This window comes from Mesoplodon mirus (assembly GCF_964341445.2).
Source record: "Mesoplodon mirus genome assembly, chromosome: 3".
NCBI lineage: Eukaryota > Metazoa > Chordata > Mammalia > Artiodactyla > Ziphiidae > Mesoplodon > Mesoplodon mirus.
In genome coordinates this window covers 156,218,250-156,235,624 of record NC_138978.1, presented here as the reverse complement: position 1 = coordinate 156,235,624, position 17,375 = coordinate 156,218,250, and the positions used below count along the sequence as shown (strand labels likewise).

General features: G+C 37.9%; 1 protein-coding gene across 2 annotated transcripts in view; it reads left to right on the top strand.

Annotated features, from left to right (window-relative positions):
• Positions 1-17,375, top strand: part of PLA2G4A (phospholipase A2 group IVA) — a 160,069-nt gene that overhangs the window by 36,198 nt on the left and 106,496 nt on the right. For both annotated transcript variants that reach the window (XM_082613763.1, XM_082613762.1), the window contains exon 3: positions 9,332-9,413. In XM_082613763.1, coding sequence (XP_082469889.1) covers positions 9,332-9,413 — 82 coding nt within the window. The remainder of the gene's footprint in view (positions 1-9,331; positions 9,414-17,375) is intronic.

Genomic DNA, 17,375 nt, shown 5'->3' with positions numbered 1-17,375 from the left:
CAATCATTTTAGTTACAGACGTCATTATAATTCTCCAGAATGAATTTAATACAGTAGCAGTTTTCATGATGACTTGAAATTGTAACTGTGAAAAAAAAAAGGGTCATGATTTTCACTATGAAAACGATTATGGATAAAGAAAGACACTCAGAGTAGGGTAATTGGAGACCTGAAGGCAAGGCTTAATCTTCGTGACTAAATCAGGGTATTAAGCTTATATTTGACAACTCAATTTAAATATGGCATCTCTTTTTGTCAACTACCAAGTAGCATTGTGCTGAGCTATTAGGTTCCCCCCTAGGGAACACTGGTTTTGTATTCAATAACATTATTTCCTCTGGCACCATCCCTGAGACATAACCAAAAGTCACTTATCCAGAATTGCCTTTGAAGCCATCTGGTCCTGGGCTTTTGTTTGTTAGAAGATTTTTAATAACAGTCTCAATTTCAGTGCTTGTGATTGGTCTGTTTATATTTTCTGTTTCCTCTTGGTTCAGTCTCGGAAGGATGTGCTTTTATAAGAATTTGTCCATTTCTTCCAGTTGCTTGTAGTAATCTCTCATGATCCTTTGTATTTCTGCAGTGTCAGTTGTTACTTCTCCTCTTTCATTTCTAATTCTATTCATTTGAGTCTTCTCCCTTTTTTTCTTGATGAGTCTAGTTAAAGGTTTATCTATTTTGTTTATCTTCTCCAAGAACCAGCTTTTGGTTTAATTGATTTTTGCCATTCTTTCCTTCATTTCTTTTTCATTTATTTCTGATCTGATTTTTATGATTTCTTTCCTTCTGTTAATTTTGGGGATTTTTGTTCTTCTTTCTCTAATTGCTTTAGATGTAAGGTTACTTTATTTGAGATGTTTGTTGTTTCTTAAGGTAGGATTGTATTGCTATAAACTTCCCTCTTAGAACTGCTTTTAGTGCATCACATAGGTTTTGGGTCGTGTTTGGGTTTTCATTGTCATTTGTTTCTAGGTATTTTTTGATTTCCTCTTTGATTTCTTCAGTGATCTCTTGGTTATTTAGTAGTGTATTGTTTAGCCTCCATGTGTTTGTATTTTTTACAGATTTTTTCCTGTAATTGATATCTAGTCTTGTAGTGTTGTGGTCGGAAAAGATACTTGATACAATTTCAATTTTCTTAAATTTGCCAAGGCTTGATTTGTGACTCAGGATATGATCTATCCTGGAGAATGTTCCATGAGCACTTAAGAAGAAAGTATAATCTGCTGTTTTTGGATGGAATGTCCTATAAATATCAATTAAGTCCATCTTGTTTAATGTATCATGTAAAGCTTGTGTTTCCTTATTTATTTTCATTTTAGATGATCTGTCCATTGGTGAAAGTGGGGTGTTAAAGTCCCCTACTATGATTGTGTTACTGTTGATTTCCCCTTTTATGGTTGTTAGAATTTGCCTTATGTATTGAGGTGCTCCTATTTTGGGTGCATAAATATTTACAATTGTTATATCTTCTTCTTGGATTGATCCCTTGATCATTATGTAGTGCCCTTCTTTGTCCCTTGTAATAGTCTTTATTTTAAAGTCTATTTTGTCAGATATGAGAATTGCTACTCCAGCTTTCTTTTAATTTCCATTAGCATGGAATATCTTTTTCCATCCCATCACTTTCAGTCTGTATGTGTCCCTAGGTCTGAAGTGGGTCTCTTGTAGACAGCATATATATGGGTCTTGTTTTTGTATATATTCAACCAGTCTATGTCTTTGGGTTGGAGCATTTAATCGATTTACATTTATGGTTATTATCGATATGTATGTTCCTATTACCATTTTCTTAATTGTTTTGTGTTTTTTATTGTCGGTCTTCTCCTTCTCTTGTGTTTCCTGCCTAGGGAAATTCCTTTAGCATTTGTTTTAAAGCTGGTTTGGTGGTGCTGAATTCTCTTAGCTTTTACTTGTCTGTAAATGTTTTAATTTCTCTTTCGAATCTGAAGGAGATCCTTGCTGGATAGAGTAATCTTGGTTGTAGGTTTTTCCCTTTCATCATTTTAAATATATTGTGCCACTCCCTTCTGGCTTGCAGAGTTTCTGCTGAAAGATCAGCTGTTAACCTTTGGGGATTCCCTTGTATGTTATTTGTTGTTTTTCCTGCTTTTAATATTTTTTCTTTGTATTTAATTTTTGATAGTTGATTAATATGTGTCTTGATGTGTTTCACCTTGGATTTATCCTGCATGGGATTCTCTACATTTCCTGGACTTGATTGACTATTTCCTTTCCCATATTAGGGAAGTTTTCAACTTTAATCTCTTCAAATATTTTCTCAGTCCCTTTCTTTTTCTCTTCTTCTTCTGGGACCCCTCTATAATTCGAATGTTGGTGCATTTAATGTTGTCCCTCAGGTGTCTGAGACTGTCCTCAATTCTTTTATTCTTTTTTCTTTATTCTGCTCTGCCATAGTTATTTCCACTTTTTTACCTTCCAGGTCCCTTATCTGTTCTTCTGCCTCAGTTATTCTGCTATTGATTCCTTCTAGAGAATTTTTAATTTTATTTATTTTGTTGTTCATCATTGTTTGTTTGCTCTTCTAGGTCCTTGTTAAACATTTCTTGTGCTTTCTCCATTCTATTTCCAAGATTTTGGATCATCTTTACTATCATTACTCTGAATTCTTTTTCAGGTAGACTCCCTATTTCCTCTTCATTTGTCTGGTCTGATGGGTTTTTACCTTGCTCCTTCATCTGCTGTGTGTTTCTCTGTCTTCTCATTTTGCTTAACTTACTTTTTCTAGGACCTCATTTTCACAGGCTGCAGGTTCATAGTTCTCATGTTTTTGGTGTCTGCCCTCAGTGACTAAGGTTGGTTCAGTGGGTTGTGTAGGCTTCCTGGTGGGGGGGATTGGTGCCTGTGGTCTGGTGAGTGAGGCTGGATCTTGTCTTTCTGGTAGCAGAACCCCATCCAGTGGTGTGTTTTGCAGTCTGTAAACTTATTATGATTTTAGCAGCCTCTCTGCTAATGGGTGGGGTTGTGTTGCTGTTTTGCTAGTTGTTTGGCTTAGGGTGTCCAGCACTGTAGCGTGCTGGTCGTTGAGTGGAGCTGTGTCTTAGCGTTGAGAAGGATATCTCTGAGACAGCTTTTGCCATTTGATATTACGTGGAGCCAGGTGGTCTCTGGTGGTCCAATGTCCTTAACTCAGCTCTCCCACCTCAGAGGCACAGGCCTCACACCCGGCCGGAACTCCAATACCCTGTCAGCCACACAGCTCAGAAGAAAAGGGAGAAAGAAAGAAAGAATGAAATAAAATAAAGTTATTAAAATAAAAGAATTATTAAAAAGTAGAAAAATTAAAAGATAATAAATAAGAAAAGAAAAAATAAATAAAAATGGGCAGACAGAACCCTAGGACAAATGGTAAAAGCAAAGCTATACAGAGAAAATCACAGAAAAAAGCATACACATACACACTCACAAAAAGAGAAAAAGGAAAAAATATCTCTATCTATCTATCTATATATATATAAAAAAGGAAGAGAACAACCAAATCAATAACCAAATATACCAATGATAATAAACTCTAAATACTCAACTAAGATAAACATAAAACCAGGAACAAATTAGATGCAGAAAGCAAACCTCAAGTCTACAGTTGCTCCCAAAGTCCACTGCCTCAAATTTGGGATGATTCATTGTCTATTCAGGTATTCCAGTGATACAGGTATATCAAGTTGATTGTGAAGATTTAACCCACTGCTCCGGAGGCTGCTGGGAGGAATTTCCCTTTCTCTTCTTTGTTTGTACAGCTCCTTGGGCTCAGCTTTGGATTTGGCCTCACCTATGCGTGTAGGTCGCCTGAGGGCATCTATTTTTCCGCTCAGACGGGACTGGGTTAAAGGAGAAACTGATTCAGGGGCTCTGGCTTACTCAGGCCAGGGGGAAGTAGCGGTACAGAATGCGGGGTGAGCCTGCAGTGGCAGCGGCCAGCATGACGTTGCAACTGCCTGAGGTGTGACATATGTTCTTCTGGGGAAGTGGTCGCTGGATCACGGTACCCTGGCAGTGGTGGGCTGCACAGGCTCCCAGGAGGGGAGGTGTGGATAGTGACCTGTGCTTGTACACAAGCTTCTTGGTGGCTGTAGTAGCAGCCTTAGCATTTCATGCCTGTCTCTGGTGTCCACACTGATAGCCGAAGCTCACACCCATCTCTGGAGCTTGTTTAGGCAGTGCTCTGATTCCCCTCTCCTTGCACACCCCGAAACAATGGTCTCTTGCCTTTTAGGCAGTTCCAGACATTTTCCCAGACTCCCTCCCTGCTAGCTGTCACACACTAGCCCCGTTCAGGCTGTGTTTGTGCTGCCAACCCCAGTCCTCTCCCTGGGATCTGACCTCCGAAGCCCGAGCCTCAGTTCCCAGCCCCCGCCTGCCCTGGCGGGTGAGCAGACAAGCCTCTTGGGCTGGTGAGTGCTGGTCGGCACAGATCCTCTGTGCGGGAACGTCTCCACTTTGCCCTCTGCACCCCTATTGCTGTGCTGTCCTCCATGGCTCTGAAGCTTCCCCCCGCCACCCCGTTGCCCCCCATCTCCACTAGTGAAGGGACTTGCTAGTATGTGGAAACTTTTCCTCCTTCACAGCTTCCTCCCACTGGTGCTGGTCCCATCCCTATTCTTTTGTCTCTGTTTTTTCTCTTGCTTTTTGGGAAGTCTGAGGCCTTCTGCCCGCATTCAGTAGGTGTTCTGTAGGAGTTGTTCCACATGTAGATGTATTTCTGATGTATCTGTGGGGAGGAAGGTGATCTCCATGTCTTACTCTTCCACCATCTTGAAGGTCTCCTCTAGAGAGACTTTAGATCGACTACAGATATAATGCAGTAGATTGTAAATATCTGTACAACTTTAATAAATGGAAGCAGCCTTTTTTGCTATTAGGTATTGATGTTGATATTATTATTCTCTATAAGTAAAGGAATATAGAAAGAGTAAAGACATTGGGGACAGGAAGACTGGATTCTAATTCAGTTTTAACTTTTACTGTCTGTGAGATACTGGGAAATTACTTAACCTCTCACTTTACTCATCTATAAATACATATAATAACATCTATTTTATAGGGTTGTTGTGAATATAGGGTTGTTGTGAAAATGAGAATTTGCATCTATTAGAATGTGTAAAAGATGGTTCATACTCAATGAATCCTTCTAATAAAAATTTCATCTTTCTGTACATGTTATTAATAAACATTTGACATATGAATACATTTGTAACAGTTTCAAAAAATGTTAAATAATTGTTGAGCATTGCTAATCATTTTTATCTTACAAGGGAGTTTTTAGGCATTTGAAAACCCATGTGGTATTAAATTTCTAGGATATGGAAAAATAGCATAGATGATTTGGGGAGTATGTACTATTATATATGATAATTATTGAAAAGTTCTCTTTAGTGGAGAAAGCTAATCCCTAAATTGGATTTTCAAGAACATTTGCTTATTCTCTTTCAGGCTCAGATATCATTTGTCTTTTTTTTTTTTTTTTTAATGTGGATGTCTAGTTTTTCCAGCACCATTTGATGAAAAGGCTATCTTTTTTCCATTGTATTGCCTTAGCTCCTTTGTAAAAGATCAGTTGACTATATGTGTATTGGTCTATTTTGGGGCTCTCTATTCTGTTCCATTGATCTATTTGTTTATTCTTTCATCAATGCCATACTGTTTTGATTACTGTAGCATTATAGTAAGTCTCGATGTCACGTAGCATCAGTCCTACAAGTTTATTCTTCTCCTTCAACATTATGTTGGCTATTCTGGGGTCTTTTGTCTTTCCATATAAACTTTAGAATCAGTTTGTTGATATCTACAAAATAACTTGCTGAGATTTTGATTGGGATGGCCTTGAATCTATAGATCAATTTGGAGAGAACTGATATTTTGACAATATTCAGTCTTCTATCCATGAACATGGAATATTTCTCTTTTTATTTAGTTCTTGATTGCTTTCATTCATCAGAGTTTTGTAGTTTTCCTTATATAGACCTTGTACATTTTTTTTTAGATTTATACCTAAGTTTTTCATTTTTTGTGTGTGTGGGGGATGCTAATGTAAATGGTATTGTGTTTTAATTTCAAATTCCACCTGTTCATTGTTGGTATATAGGAAAGAGATTGAATTTTGCATATTAAACTTATATCCTACAACCTTGCTATAATCACTTCTAATTCCAGGAGTTTTAAAAATCAATTCACTTGGGTTTTCTACATAGTTAATCATGTCATCCATGAACAGAGACAGTTTTATTTCTTCCTTCACTACGCATACATCTTATATTTCCCTTTCTTGTCTTATTGCGTTAACTAGGACATCCAGTACAATGTTGAAAGAAGTGATAAGAGGGGACATCCTTGTCTTGATCTTTTCAGGAAAACTTCTAGTTTCACACCATTAATTATGATATTGGCTGTAGGATTTTTATAGGTGTTCTTTATCCAGTTGAAAAAGTTTCCATCTATTTTTAGGTTGCTGAGAGTTTTCATCATGAATAGGTATTGAATTTTGTCAAATACTTTTCTGTATCTATTGATATGATCATGTGATTTTTCTTCTTTAGACTGTTAATGTGATGGATTACAATAATTTTCAAATGCTGAACCAGTCTTCCATACCTGGGATAAATCCCATGTGGTTGTGGTTATAATTCCTTTTATACATTGTTGGGTTTTATTTGCTAATAGTTTGTTGAGAATTTTTATATCTTTGTTTATGAGAGAAATTGGTCTGCAGTTTTCTTTTTTTGCAGTGCCTCTGTATGGTTTTGTTATCAGGATAAAGCTGGCTTCATAGAATGAGTTAGGAACTATTCTCTCTACTTCTATCTTCTGGAAGAGATTGAAGAACATTGGTGTAATTTCTTCCTTAAGTGTTTGGTAGAATTTACCAGTGAATCCATTTGGGCCTGGTGTTTTCTGTTTTGAAAGGTTAAATTGTGACTCAATTTCTTTATAAACATAGGCCTATTAAGATTGTCTATTTCTACTTGTGTGAATTTTGGCAGATTTTGTCTTTCAAGGAATTGGACCATTTCATCTAGGTTTTGAAATTGTGGGCTTAGAATTGTTCATAGTGTTCCTTTAATATTCTTTTAATGTCCATATGATCTGTAATGAACTTCCTTCATTCGATTATGATATTTATAATTTGTGTTCTCTGTGTTTTTTTCTTATTTAGCCTTGCTAAAGGCTTATCAATTTTATTGATCTTTTCAAATTTTGATTTCATTGATTTTCTCTATTGATTTTCCATTTTTAATTTTATTCACTCCTCCAGTTCTTACAATTTTTCTTCTGCTTACTTGGGATTTAATTTGCCCTTCTTTTTCTAGTTTCCTAAAGTAGACACTTAGATAATTGATTTTAGGTCTTTCATATATATGTATGTATATATATATATATATGTATATATATATGTATATACACACACACACACACATATATCTGTCAGTGCTGTAAATTTCCCTCTAGACACTACTTTCACTGCATCCCACTAAACTTTGATAAGTTGTAGTTGCATTTTCATTTAGTTCCAAATATTTAAAAATTTCTCTTGAGACTTCTTGTTTGACATTTATGTTATTTAGAAGTTGTTTAATCTCCAAGTACTTTGTGATTTTTTTTTAGCTATTATTGTGTAACTGATTTCTAGTTTAATTCCATTGTGAGAGTAGACATTGCAGTTTTGTTTCATGTTAGCTTAAGAATAATATGTACTATGCTGCTGTTAGATGAAGTAGTCTATAAGTGTTAATTATATCTAGTTGACTGATGGTGCTGTTGAGTTCAACTCTGTCCTTACTGATTTTCTGCCTGCTGCATCTGTTCATTTCTGATAGAGGGGTGTTGAAGTTTCTAATTATGATAGTGGATTCTCTCTCTCTCTTTTTTTTTTTTTTTTTTTTTTGGCCACAGCGCAGCATTCGGGATCTTAGTTCCCCAGCCAGGAATGAACCTGTACCCCCTGCAGTGGAAGCATGGAGTTCTAATCACTGGACCACCAGGGAATTCTCTCTCTGTTTCTCTTTTGTTTTTGTTTTTTTTTGGTGGGAGGAGTGCATGTGATCTTTGGTTGTACTATAAGGCAATATGCCTTTTTTTAAGCACTCATTTTTTTTATGATTGATAATTTCATGTATGTAGAATAAAACTTTGGCTATTCAGAGCCCTTCTGAATACAGAAGGCATTTCTCTTTGACAATAAACTTGAATAAGAATTATCTTGAAAGATTTTATATGCTTCTCTGCCTTTTTAAACAAGGTATGCTCATTATTCATGACTTCACCTCTTCTTGATGCTGTGTTATAAATCTGGACATAAATTACTCTGTTGATAGAGTGATATCTTCAGAAACTGTTGAATGCTGTATAACTTTTGCTCCTATATCCCACTACTGCTGGTCCTTATGAGTCCATTTTTATAATTTTTTTCTGCTTCCTTACTTTTAGACTCACTTTTCAGTATTGTCAGTATCTTAGCTTCTTTTTAATTAGTTATGGACTTTTTAACCAGTTAAGCAATTCTATTAAAATTATGAAAGGTAGGAGTAACTTATAAATGTGGGCCTCTCCTAAGATTAAACAAAAATGCTTGAGCTTTAGATAAAGAGTTTGTAATCTTTTCAGTTGCTCAGAGAACTTTGTGAGTTTCTGCTTTCCCATTCTGTTTTGGTGAGTAGAATCATTTGAGAACTAATATCCAGTTACGTGAAGTGTTTAATAAAGTCTTCTACCCGTTAATACTTCTTATGTGCATGCAAGCTATTAGGCTAATAGAAACTTTTTAACATTGTCACATATGGTTTTAACAAATAAATTAAAATTAATATAAGTAGCTTGATGGTTATTGCTTTGGATCCAAAGGATTTTGAAAACTGCTCTGGAAATGTTATACCAAAAAAAGACTTTCATTGAACAGTAACAATAAAAACAAACACATTTAGATAAAGCAAACATCTTGCTCTGACTTCACCTTTCTAAGGCAGGTCTTGCTTATCACCTAGTATAAAGCCTGATTGTGTGCCTAGAAAGCCTGCAGTCCTGATTTACATTTTTCCCAAGGGCTTGGTAAACCCTGTAAAGCAGGGACTGCAAAGAAGTCCTAACAGTCAAGCTGCAGTGACATTTTAAAGCATGATATAAACTTAATCATTCTGTGCCGGAGAGAGGAAAGGATCAAAAAAGGAAAAGCCTCATGATCAAAGAATGTTTCTGGTATGCATGTTACTTCCTTTCAACTGGAATATTTTCAATTAGTCTCAAGGAAACAATGAAAACAATTTACCTGGATCCTATATTACAGGCTTATTTTAAATTCATTATGATTTTTTTTTTCCAGGTGGAGCACCATTATTCCCACAAGTTCACAGTAGTGGTGTTACGTGCCACAAAAGTGACAAAGGGGGCCTTCGGTGATATGCGTAAGTGCTCTTATTTGCTTTTCTGTTGAAAATACGTAATTATGATTCACTCTTTAGTTGCCTGAGTTCCTTGACAAACCAGGGGCTGTCCCTTTTTCAGATGTGATAATCTTTGTCTACATCTTTGAATGGTAACATTTTGAGTGGTTCTCTGATACTCTTTTATCTGTCAGAATAGTGTTTTGCCTTGACTTTACATTAATTGGGAGTACTTGGGATCAGATAAAATGACTGTCCTAGGACAGAGTTTTGGATTTCAAAGACATTTCCATTCTATTTTGGAAAGATGGCTGAGTCAAGACTTTAAGCTAGCTGCCTCTGTGAGGTACTGTGCCTTTGGATTTTTTTTTTAAATGCTGTTTAATTCTTATGGCTTTAAGTGTGTTTATTATGTGTGCAAATAGCTCTAGAAACTGGTGTGGGACAGCTTGAAATGATATGAACCAAAGCCTGAGGATAATGTTGAATTAATTTGGTGGCAGTATCCTTCTACATTTTAAAATGCAGTTTTCCTGGTTAATCTTACCATGCAAATGACTAAGGGTCGTGGAGCTGGGAATACAAAGAAGGATGGATAAGTATTGTGATAACGAATTGGGTAAAGTTGTAGATTATTGCTAAAATATGGGAATGGCAATTTACCCCTCAGAATGGGTTTGGGGGAAAGAACGGAGATTGCAGTTTACCAGTCTGGGGAACAGGGAAGTCTTTCTGGCTGAAATGGCATTTACACTGGTTCTTGAAGGAAGAAAATCTTAGTGCTGAGAGCAGGGAGAATTCCAGGCAGAGAAAACAGCATGTTCAAAGGCGAGCGAAGGGCAGATTGCTTGTGAGGTCCCAGACTGTTAGAGACACACAGCAAAGGTGAAGGAGGACAAGCACTCATACAACAAGGCTGAGATTTTATCAGAAATGCAGTGGGAAGAATTTGATGGCATTTGAGTCACAAGTCACAGGATTGGCTCTTTATTTTAAAAAATATTTGTTCTAGCCATAGTACGTTAAATATATTGGAGGTGACTATAGAATCTGCTTTTTATATTTAAGAATAGGAGGGAGAGCAGAAACTAACACACCACTGTGAAGCAATTATACTCCAATAAAGACGTTTAAAAAAAAAAAGAATAGGAGGGACTTGAGCTTGTTGAAATCGCAATGAAAATGGGCCAATAGAGAGAGGTTAAATATTAAGGAATGAAGAATTTGGGCTCTGGGCTCAAGCCTTCAGTGAATGAAGGGTGTCCAGGAAGTTGGTAAAAGTTGGAAGGAGGGGGCCAGGAGGTGGAATCTAATGGCACGTGTTTTAGATGAGCAGTGCTTCTCAGGAGAGGTGACGGGAACAAGGACAATTTCTTCACATCTAGTCTGGACCAGGGGTTTATTTTCTAAATTTTATCTCATACATCCATCTGCCCCATTTAATCACTCCTTTGCCAAAGCTTTTCTTAAGTTATTCTTTTGCTTTTTATAATTCTTTGCATTTTCATCAATTAAACGAGAGTTCACTGGAAGAAAAGCTCCTGTGAAAGAGAAGCCAGGGACTTCCCTGGTGGCACAGTGGTTAAGAATCCGCCTGCCAATGCAGGGGACACGGGTTCAAGCCCTGGTCTGGGAAGATCCTATATGCCGCAGAGCAACTAAGCCTGTGCACCCCAACTACTGAGCCTGCGCTCTAGAGCCTGTGAGCCATAACTACTGAGCCCATGTGCCACAATTACTGAAACCCACGCACCTAGAGCCTATGCTCCGCAACAAGAGAAGCTGCCGCAATGAGAAGCCCACGGACCACAACGAAGAGTAGCCCCCGCTCGCCACAACTAGAGAAAGACTGCGCACAGCAACAAAAACCCATGCAGCCAAAAATAAATAAATTTATTTTTTAAAAAAAGAGGAAAGAGAGCCCAAATTAGAAGCCATACACTACCAAATGTAAAATAGATAGCTAGTGGGAAGCAGCCGCATAGCACAGGGAGATCAGCTTGGTGCTTTGTGATCACCTAGAGGGGTGGAATGGGGAGGGTGGGAGGGAGATGCAAGAGGGCGGGGATATGGGGATATATGTATGCATATAGCTGATTCACTTTGTTATACGGCAGAAACTAACACACCACTGTAAAGCAATTATACTCCAATAAAGATGTTTAAAAAAAAGATTTAAAAAAAAGTGGTACCCCCATGACCTTGAGAAAAGCACATGCCTTACAACTCTAGAGGTTGTACTGTTAGAAAAGCCATTCATAATTCAACTAAATGCTATGTCAGTGATTCGCCAGCCATGCAAGTTACTGACCTTTGACTATCAGTGCAGAGCTCTGTCTTAGAGAGAGAATGGTTTTTACCATGCTTGAGATGAGTCCTACAGCAAGTCAAATTCTACTCTGAGTCGCCTTCAACTGGTATGGATCTGATTTCTTAGCTACTTTCCCCATAGGCCCCAGGCACTTTACCCGTGCTTATTTATTGTAATTAGGACAGGGAAGAGAGTAACTCTGCAAGTGTCATTTTAAATCTATTTGAGTTGATATTGATAATATTACTTAAAAATGAACATGAGATATTAATTCATGTAATGAAATAGGGAACAGGTATGTTTTAGGTCCCCACAGTGTACACAACACAGGTTGGACCCTTGATTTCCAAAAAGCTTTCTTTTTATTTTTTAAATTTTTATTCTTTTGGTCACACCTCACAGCTTGTGGGATCTTAATTTCCGGACCAGGGATTGAACCCCGGCCCCGGCAGTGAGAGCACAGAGTCCTAACCACTGGACTGCCAGGGAATTCCCAAAAGCTTCCTTTTTAAAGTGAAGGACGCTTGGAAGGAATAGCCACTGGAGATTAATCACTGTTGGAGAAAGGATAGTGTTGTGACATTCTGTTAATATTTCTATTCAGCATTTGTAATTTGATTTTATTTTTCTTGAATTAAATTTTTTTTTGGGGGAAGGAGATCATTGCCAACCCTTGATATCACCTTGATGAGTTTACAGGAAATCAGGAGGAGATAAAAAGAACAAAAGAGAGTCTTAGAGAAATAAATTCAATGGTAAGGTTGGTAAGAAAAAGTAGAGGGACAATATACAGTGCCAAACGGTTTATTTTTGAGAAGTTGTAGGCGATTATAGTGAGAAAAGGCATGGGTGTTAGCTGTCACTTTTCTGAGAGGAGTTTTGATGATATTACTTGTTGAGCTTGATCTATACAGATTACCAAGTAAGCAGAATTTGGGATGTTTTTATACAGAAGTTCTTTAAAGATAGACAAGGATAGAACGGTAAACAATGTCCTAAGATCTGAAAAGGATGACAGAAACCTACACTCTCTTCTGTGTTGATAGCGTCCACATTTATTTAAAAAGGCAAATTTCCATAAAGTTTTGCATGTTGGCAAAGAATGACAGATTACTATTTGGTTTTTCAGCTTTACCTGTGTATGTAGGGGCTTTCTCGAGGGTGCCACATGAATCAAATAGTTGACACCTATATCTGCTTTACTTTTGAAAAAAAATTTTTGGCTGCACTGCGCAGCTTGTGGGATCTTAGTTCCCCGACCAGGAATCGAACCCGCACCCCCTGCAGTGGAAGCGTGGCGTCTTAACCACTGGACCGCCAGGGAAGTCCTATATCTGCTTTTGTTTAAAAAATATAATACCAAGATTATTTTATTTTTATTATTCATCCTATTCTAACTAGCTTTTTTTAGAAATACCATACTGCATTGCTAGAACATCATAATACCGTCAGCAGCACCCCATAAACTATCTTTAGAGGAGCCAGAGCTGACATTTGAATCATAACATCTCACTCATTTCCTTGTTTTCACCTCAGAGCACTGGGCAAGCCAAGAACAAGACAGCCCCTTCCCAGACATCCTTGCTAATCTCAGTTTGTTCAAATGTATCATGTACGTTTGTTCCCATTGCCCCCGTGCCAGCCCTTCCCTGTATTCTTATGCTCACGTCATATGAAGAGGTAGTTTGAAGTTCAAATTTGCATCTGACTCACCATAGTCTTATTTTAAAAAGAAGTAGTTTGCATATACCCATATGAATATAGTGTACTCTTTCCCTCATGCACATAAATATACTCTTCCTCTAATATTCATAGATATATCCTAAATATTTTAATATGGCTTAATGCTCCCTCAACTTACTAATCTGTGATTTTATTTAGGACATTTCTAAGAACCCAGGCAGGGTAACTCTACATACCCTGCTTTTCATTATTCTAATATTGTGAATACTATTTCCCTCTCCCCTGCAAAGAGCTTTGGTTGAGTTGTGTACTATAAGTGTGTTGACTGCAAGAAGTTTGGATAAATGCTTATTGTTACTGAGAACCTGGCTGTTCTTCACAAAGGAAGTTTAACTTGTCATCTTTCACATATTGTCAAAGAATGTAAGTACAAAAACAGGGTGATTCAAACAGAATGGAAGACTTTAAAAATATTCTAGACCACCTGACTTCTGGTGGGGATTCAGGAAGAACCTTGGGTTTGTTCCCCCTCGTGGTCTTGAGGAAAGAAGAAACACACTGTAGCTTCACTCCTACCTTCAGGGGTGATGTGGAGTCGAGGATGAATCAGCATCAGTACTGATGCAGGACTTGTGATCTGAGGGATGCATGTGGACCATGTGGAGCATCTGTAAGATTGTTCAAACTAAACATGAAAGTTCGTTCACAAATTATATTTTTTACTACCTATTTTTTTTTTTTTTTTCGGTACGCGGGCCTCTCACTGTTGTGGCCTCTCCCGTTGAGGAGCACAGGCTCTGGACACACAGGCTCAGTGGCCATGGCTCACGGGCCCAGCTGCTCCACGGCATATGGGATCTTCCCGGACCGGGGCATGAACCCGTGTCCCCTGCATCGGCAGGCGGACTCTCAACCACTGCGCCACCAGGGAAGCCCCACTACCTATTTTTACTATCGATTTTTACTACCTATTCATATATAAACCAGGCATCAGATACTAATTATTTGCAAGTGTTCGATTCTTTTTGAATCATTCTGTGTTGTTTTTTATGTCTTTCAGTCCTATGGAGTAATTACTGTAAGAGTTCACACATCACTGTGTGGTGAAATGAATATTCTCCACATTACTCAGGTCCATGAAATCTCACCTATATGATTTTTCTAAATCACATTAATTTGTCTAAATTGCATTAATCGCACCTATTCACTAGAATAGGTGAGGGAGTGTGGGTGATCTCCCCCTCCCCAGGGTCCTACAGGTATTCTAGGCACTTAGAGTTGCCTGTAAATTAGGAGTGGGTCCTGCCATAAGCCTTGGTGGCTGCTCTCATTGGCATCCAACCTTTGGCTAAATGTTGTTTGCATGGATCCTGGCTTTCCACTTTTGGCAAGCACTGGGAAACCTCTCAGAGTTGTCTTCCCAGTGATCAAATGCCACTCCAGTGAGACTCTACCCCTGAGCTCAAGGCTACGGTGCTTAGAGTCCAGACTCCGTGACCATCCTGTAGTCATCACACCACCCACAGTGCACCAGAAGCATGACTTTCCAACACTTGTAGAAACTTAAGAAAACCCAAACACATTTGAGTTTTAAGAAAGGTAGCCCTGTTTCCTCCAGTCTTGTCTCTCCAAAGCAGCAGTCTCAAATCCCCTCACCTCGAGACCATCCAGAGGATTAAACCTCTTCAAAGGACATGACTCTCAACACAAAGTGTTAATAATTCCCTGGGAAAGGAAGTTAGAATTCATCCTTCCTATTTGCACATGGTGGGGCAAGAGGCATAGTGTTGAGTCTGTATGTAGAGAAACATCATTTATGTAATCTTCTGAGAATCTTTGTTAGCAGCAAGGGCAATGTAGAAATTACTATGAAAATACATTATCCTCTCCTGTAGCCATTCCTGAATTCCACGGTCATCAGAATCTCCAGGGAGGAGGCAGAATATATTTATGAAAGAACATGGTCTTCAGAGCCAAAGGACTACTCACTGGTCTTGTGTCTTCAGGCAAGTTTCCTCTCTCTGTCTTCTTTTTCTCATCTTAGAGACATTGAGAGAATTCAATGAGTTGACATATGTGAAGCATTACATGCCTCATGCATAGTAATTGCTCAATGAATATTATCTATTATTGTTAACATGATTTCAGATATCAACATAAGAAGACATTTATTTCTTAAATCTTTATATGAGCCAAAGTATTTCATATTTGGGTAGTTTGTGCACTTGAGATTATTTTCAGTTTTTCACCTTAGAAACAAGAAATTTCCATTCTGAATTTCTGTGTTGAGCAGATTATTGGATCCTTCATTTTTTCAGCTCGAGAAAAACAGTAGAATGGTACTTCCACTGTCTTTTTGATACTCTTGGGCACAATTCACTCCTTTGCTCCCCTGACAGCTATCCAGACCTCTGCTTAACACCTGTCTCATGTGGGACTTCCCTGGTGGTCCAGTAGTTAGGGATCCGTGCTTCCACTGCAGGGTGGTGGGGGCCCAGGTTCCATCCCTGGCCTGGGAACTAAGATTCCTCAAGCCATACGGTGCAGCCAAAAAAACAACCAAACAAACAAAAAAAGCAAAACAAAAAATGCCCCATGAAACACTTGTCACATGTACTTTGGGGCCTATTTCTTCACTTTTTAGAGAATAAGTGCTTAGTCTTGAGCCTGGTATAGTAGGAAAATTGTGAGAATTTTGGATGAATGAATAAAATACATAAATATGTGTAACTATACCTTTCTTCTAGGATATTGCTTCCTTTTTTGCCTCAATGTAGAGAGAATTAAAAAAATAATTTTATACTCCATTTTTGTAGATTATAAATACCTCTGTGATTTCTATTCATAAGCTATCTAGAATTTTCATGGGTTTCAAATTTTATAACATCTTGGATTAATTTATAACATAATTAATCTTTTCTTAGATTAATTATGGAGTTGCAAATATTCTTTTTTATAAATGGCGCTGCTGCTCTCATCTTTTCTGAATCAAACATTTCCCTGACGTCAGTTGTGACTGAACATGAGTTTTGGTTTACTAAATATTTTTGTAATGTTTTTGAGTACCCACCCACAATTCTAAAAAATCTGAAATAACTTCCCAGGGGGCTTTTTATGGAAAATAATTTCAAGATGAGTAAAGTATTCCAGAATGCATGTCTCTCTCTGATCTCTTGTTTTGTATTTTCTATGTGGTAGGGAAATAGAATGTGTTAGGAAGGCACTCCTGTTCCTCGCTCATTTAGAATGACATGCAGTTTATTAAGCTGTCAAATGGTTTTGTGAGTACGGTTAGTCTTTTTCCTTTCTATTTAAATTTCAGTAGATTTTTTTGTTTGTTTACATGTATGTATTTGTGTGTTTTAGGTCTGATAAATGTAGTGAATGATACTATTTTATGATATTTTGTTAACATCAATTGATCTTTGTGTGAATTTTCACCACATTTATTCAATAAGATAAATGGAGCTATATTCCAGTGGTATATTTGGCAGTAATGCAGGTTCCTGTCAAAGTGAAGAGTATGTTACCAGTACTAATAGGGACACAATACACATATTCTCTTTTTATTTTTTCAAGACCTATTAGTGATGGATCCTACTCATTTAGTCTGCCAGGGAATTCCCTCATTTAGTTCTTTTTTTTTTTTTTTTTTTTCTTTTTGCGGTATGCGGGCCTCTCACTGTTGTGGCCTCTCCCGTTGCGGAGCACAGGCTCCGGATGCGCAGGCCCAGCGGCCATGGCTCACGGGCCCAGCCGCTCCGCGGCATATGGGATCCTCCCAGACCGGGGCACGAACCCGTATCCCCTGCATCGGCAGGCGGACTCTCAACCACTGCGCCACCAGGGAGGCCCCCTCATTTAGTTCTTTATCACATATATCTTACACTTGAGCTTCTTCATCTTAAAATAGTTTTTATATTTCTCATATATATACTTTAACATGTTAATGTTCTACTGTTTCTTTAGTTTTCTAAAATTAAAGAAAA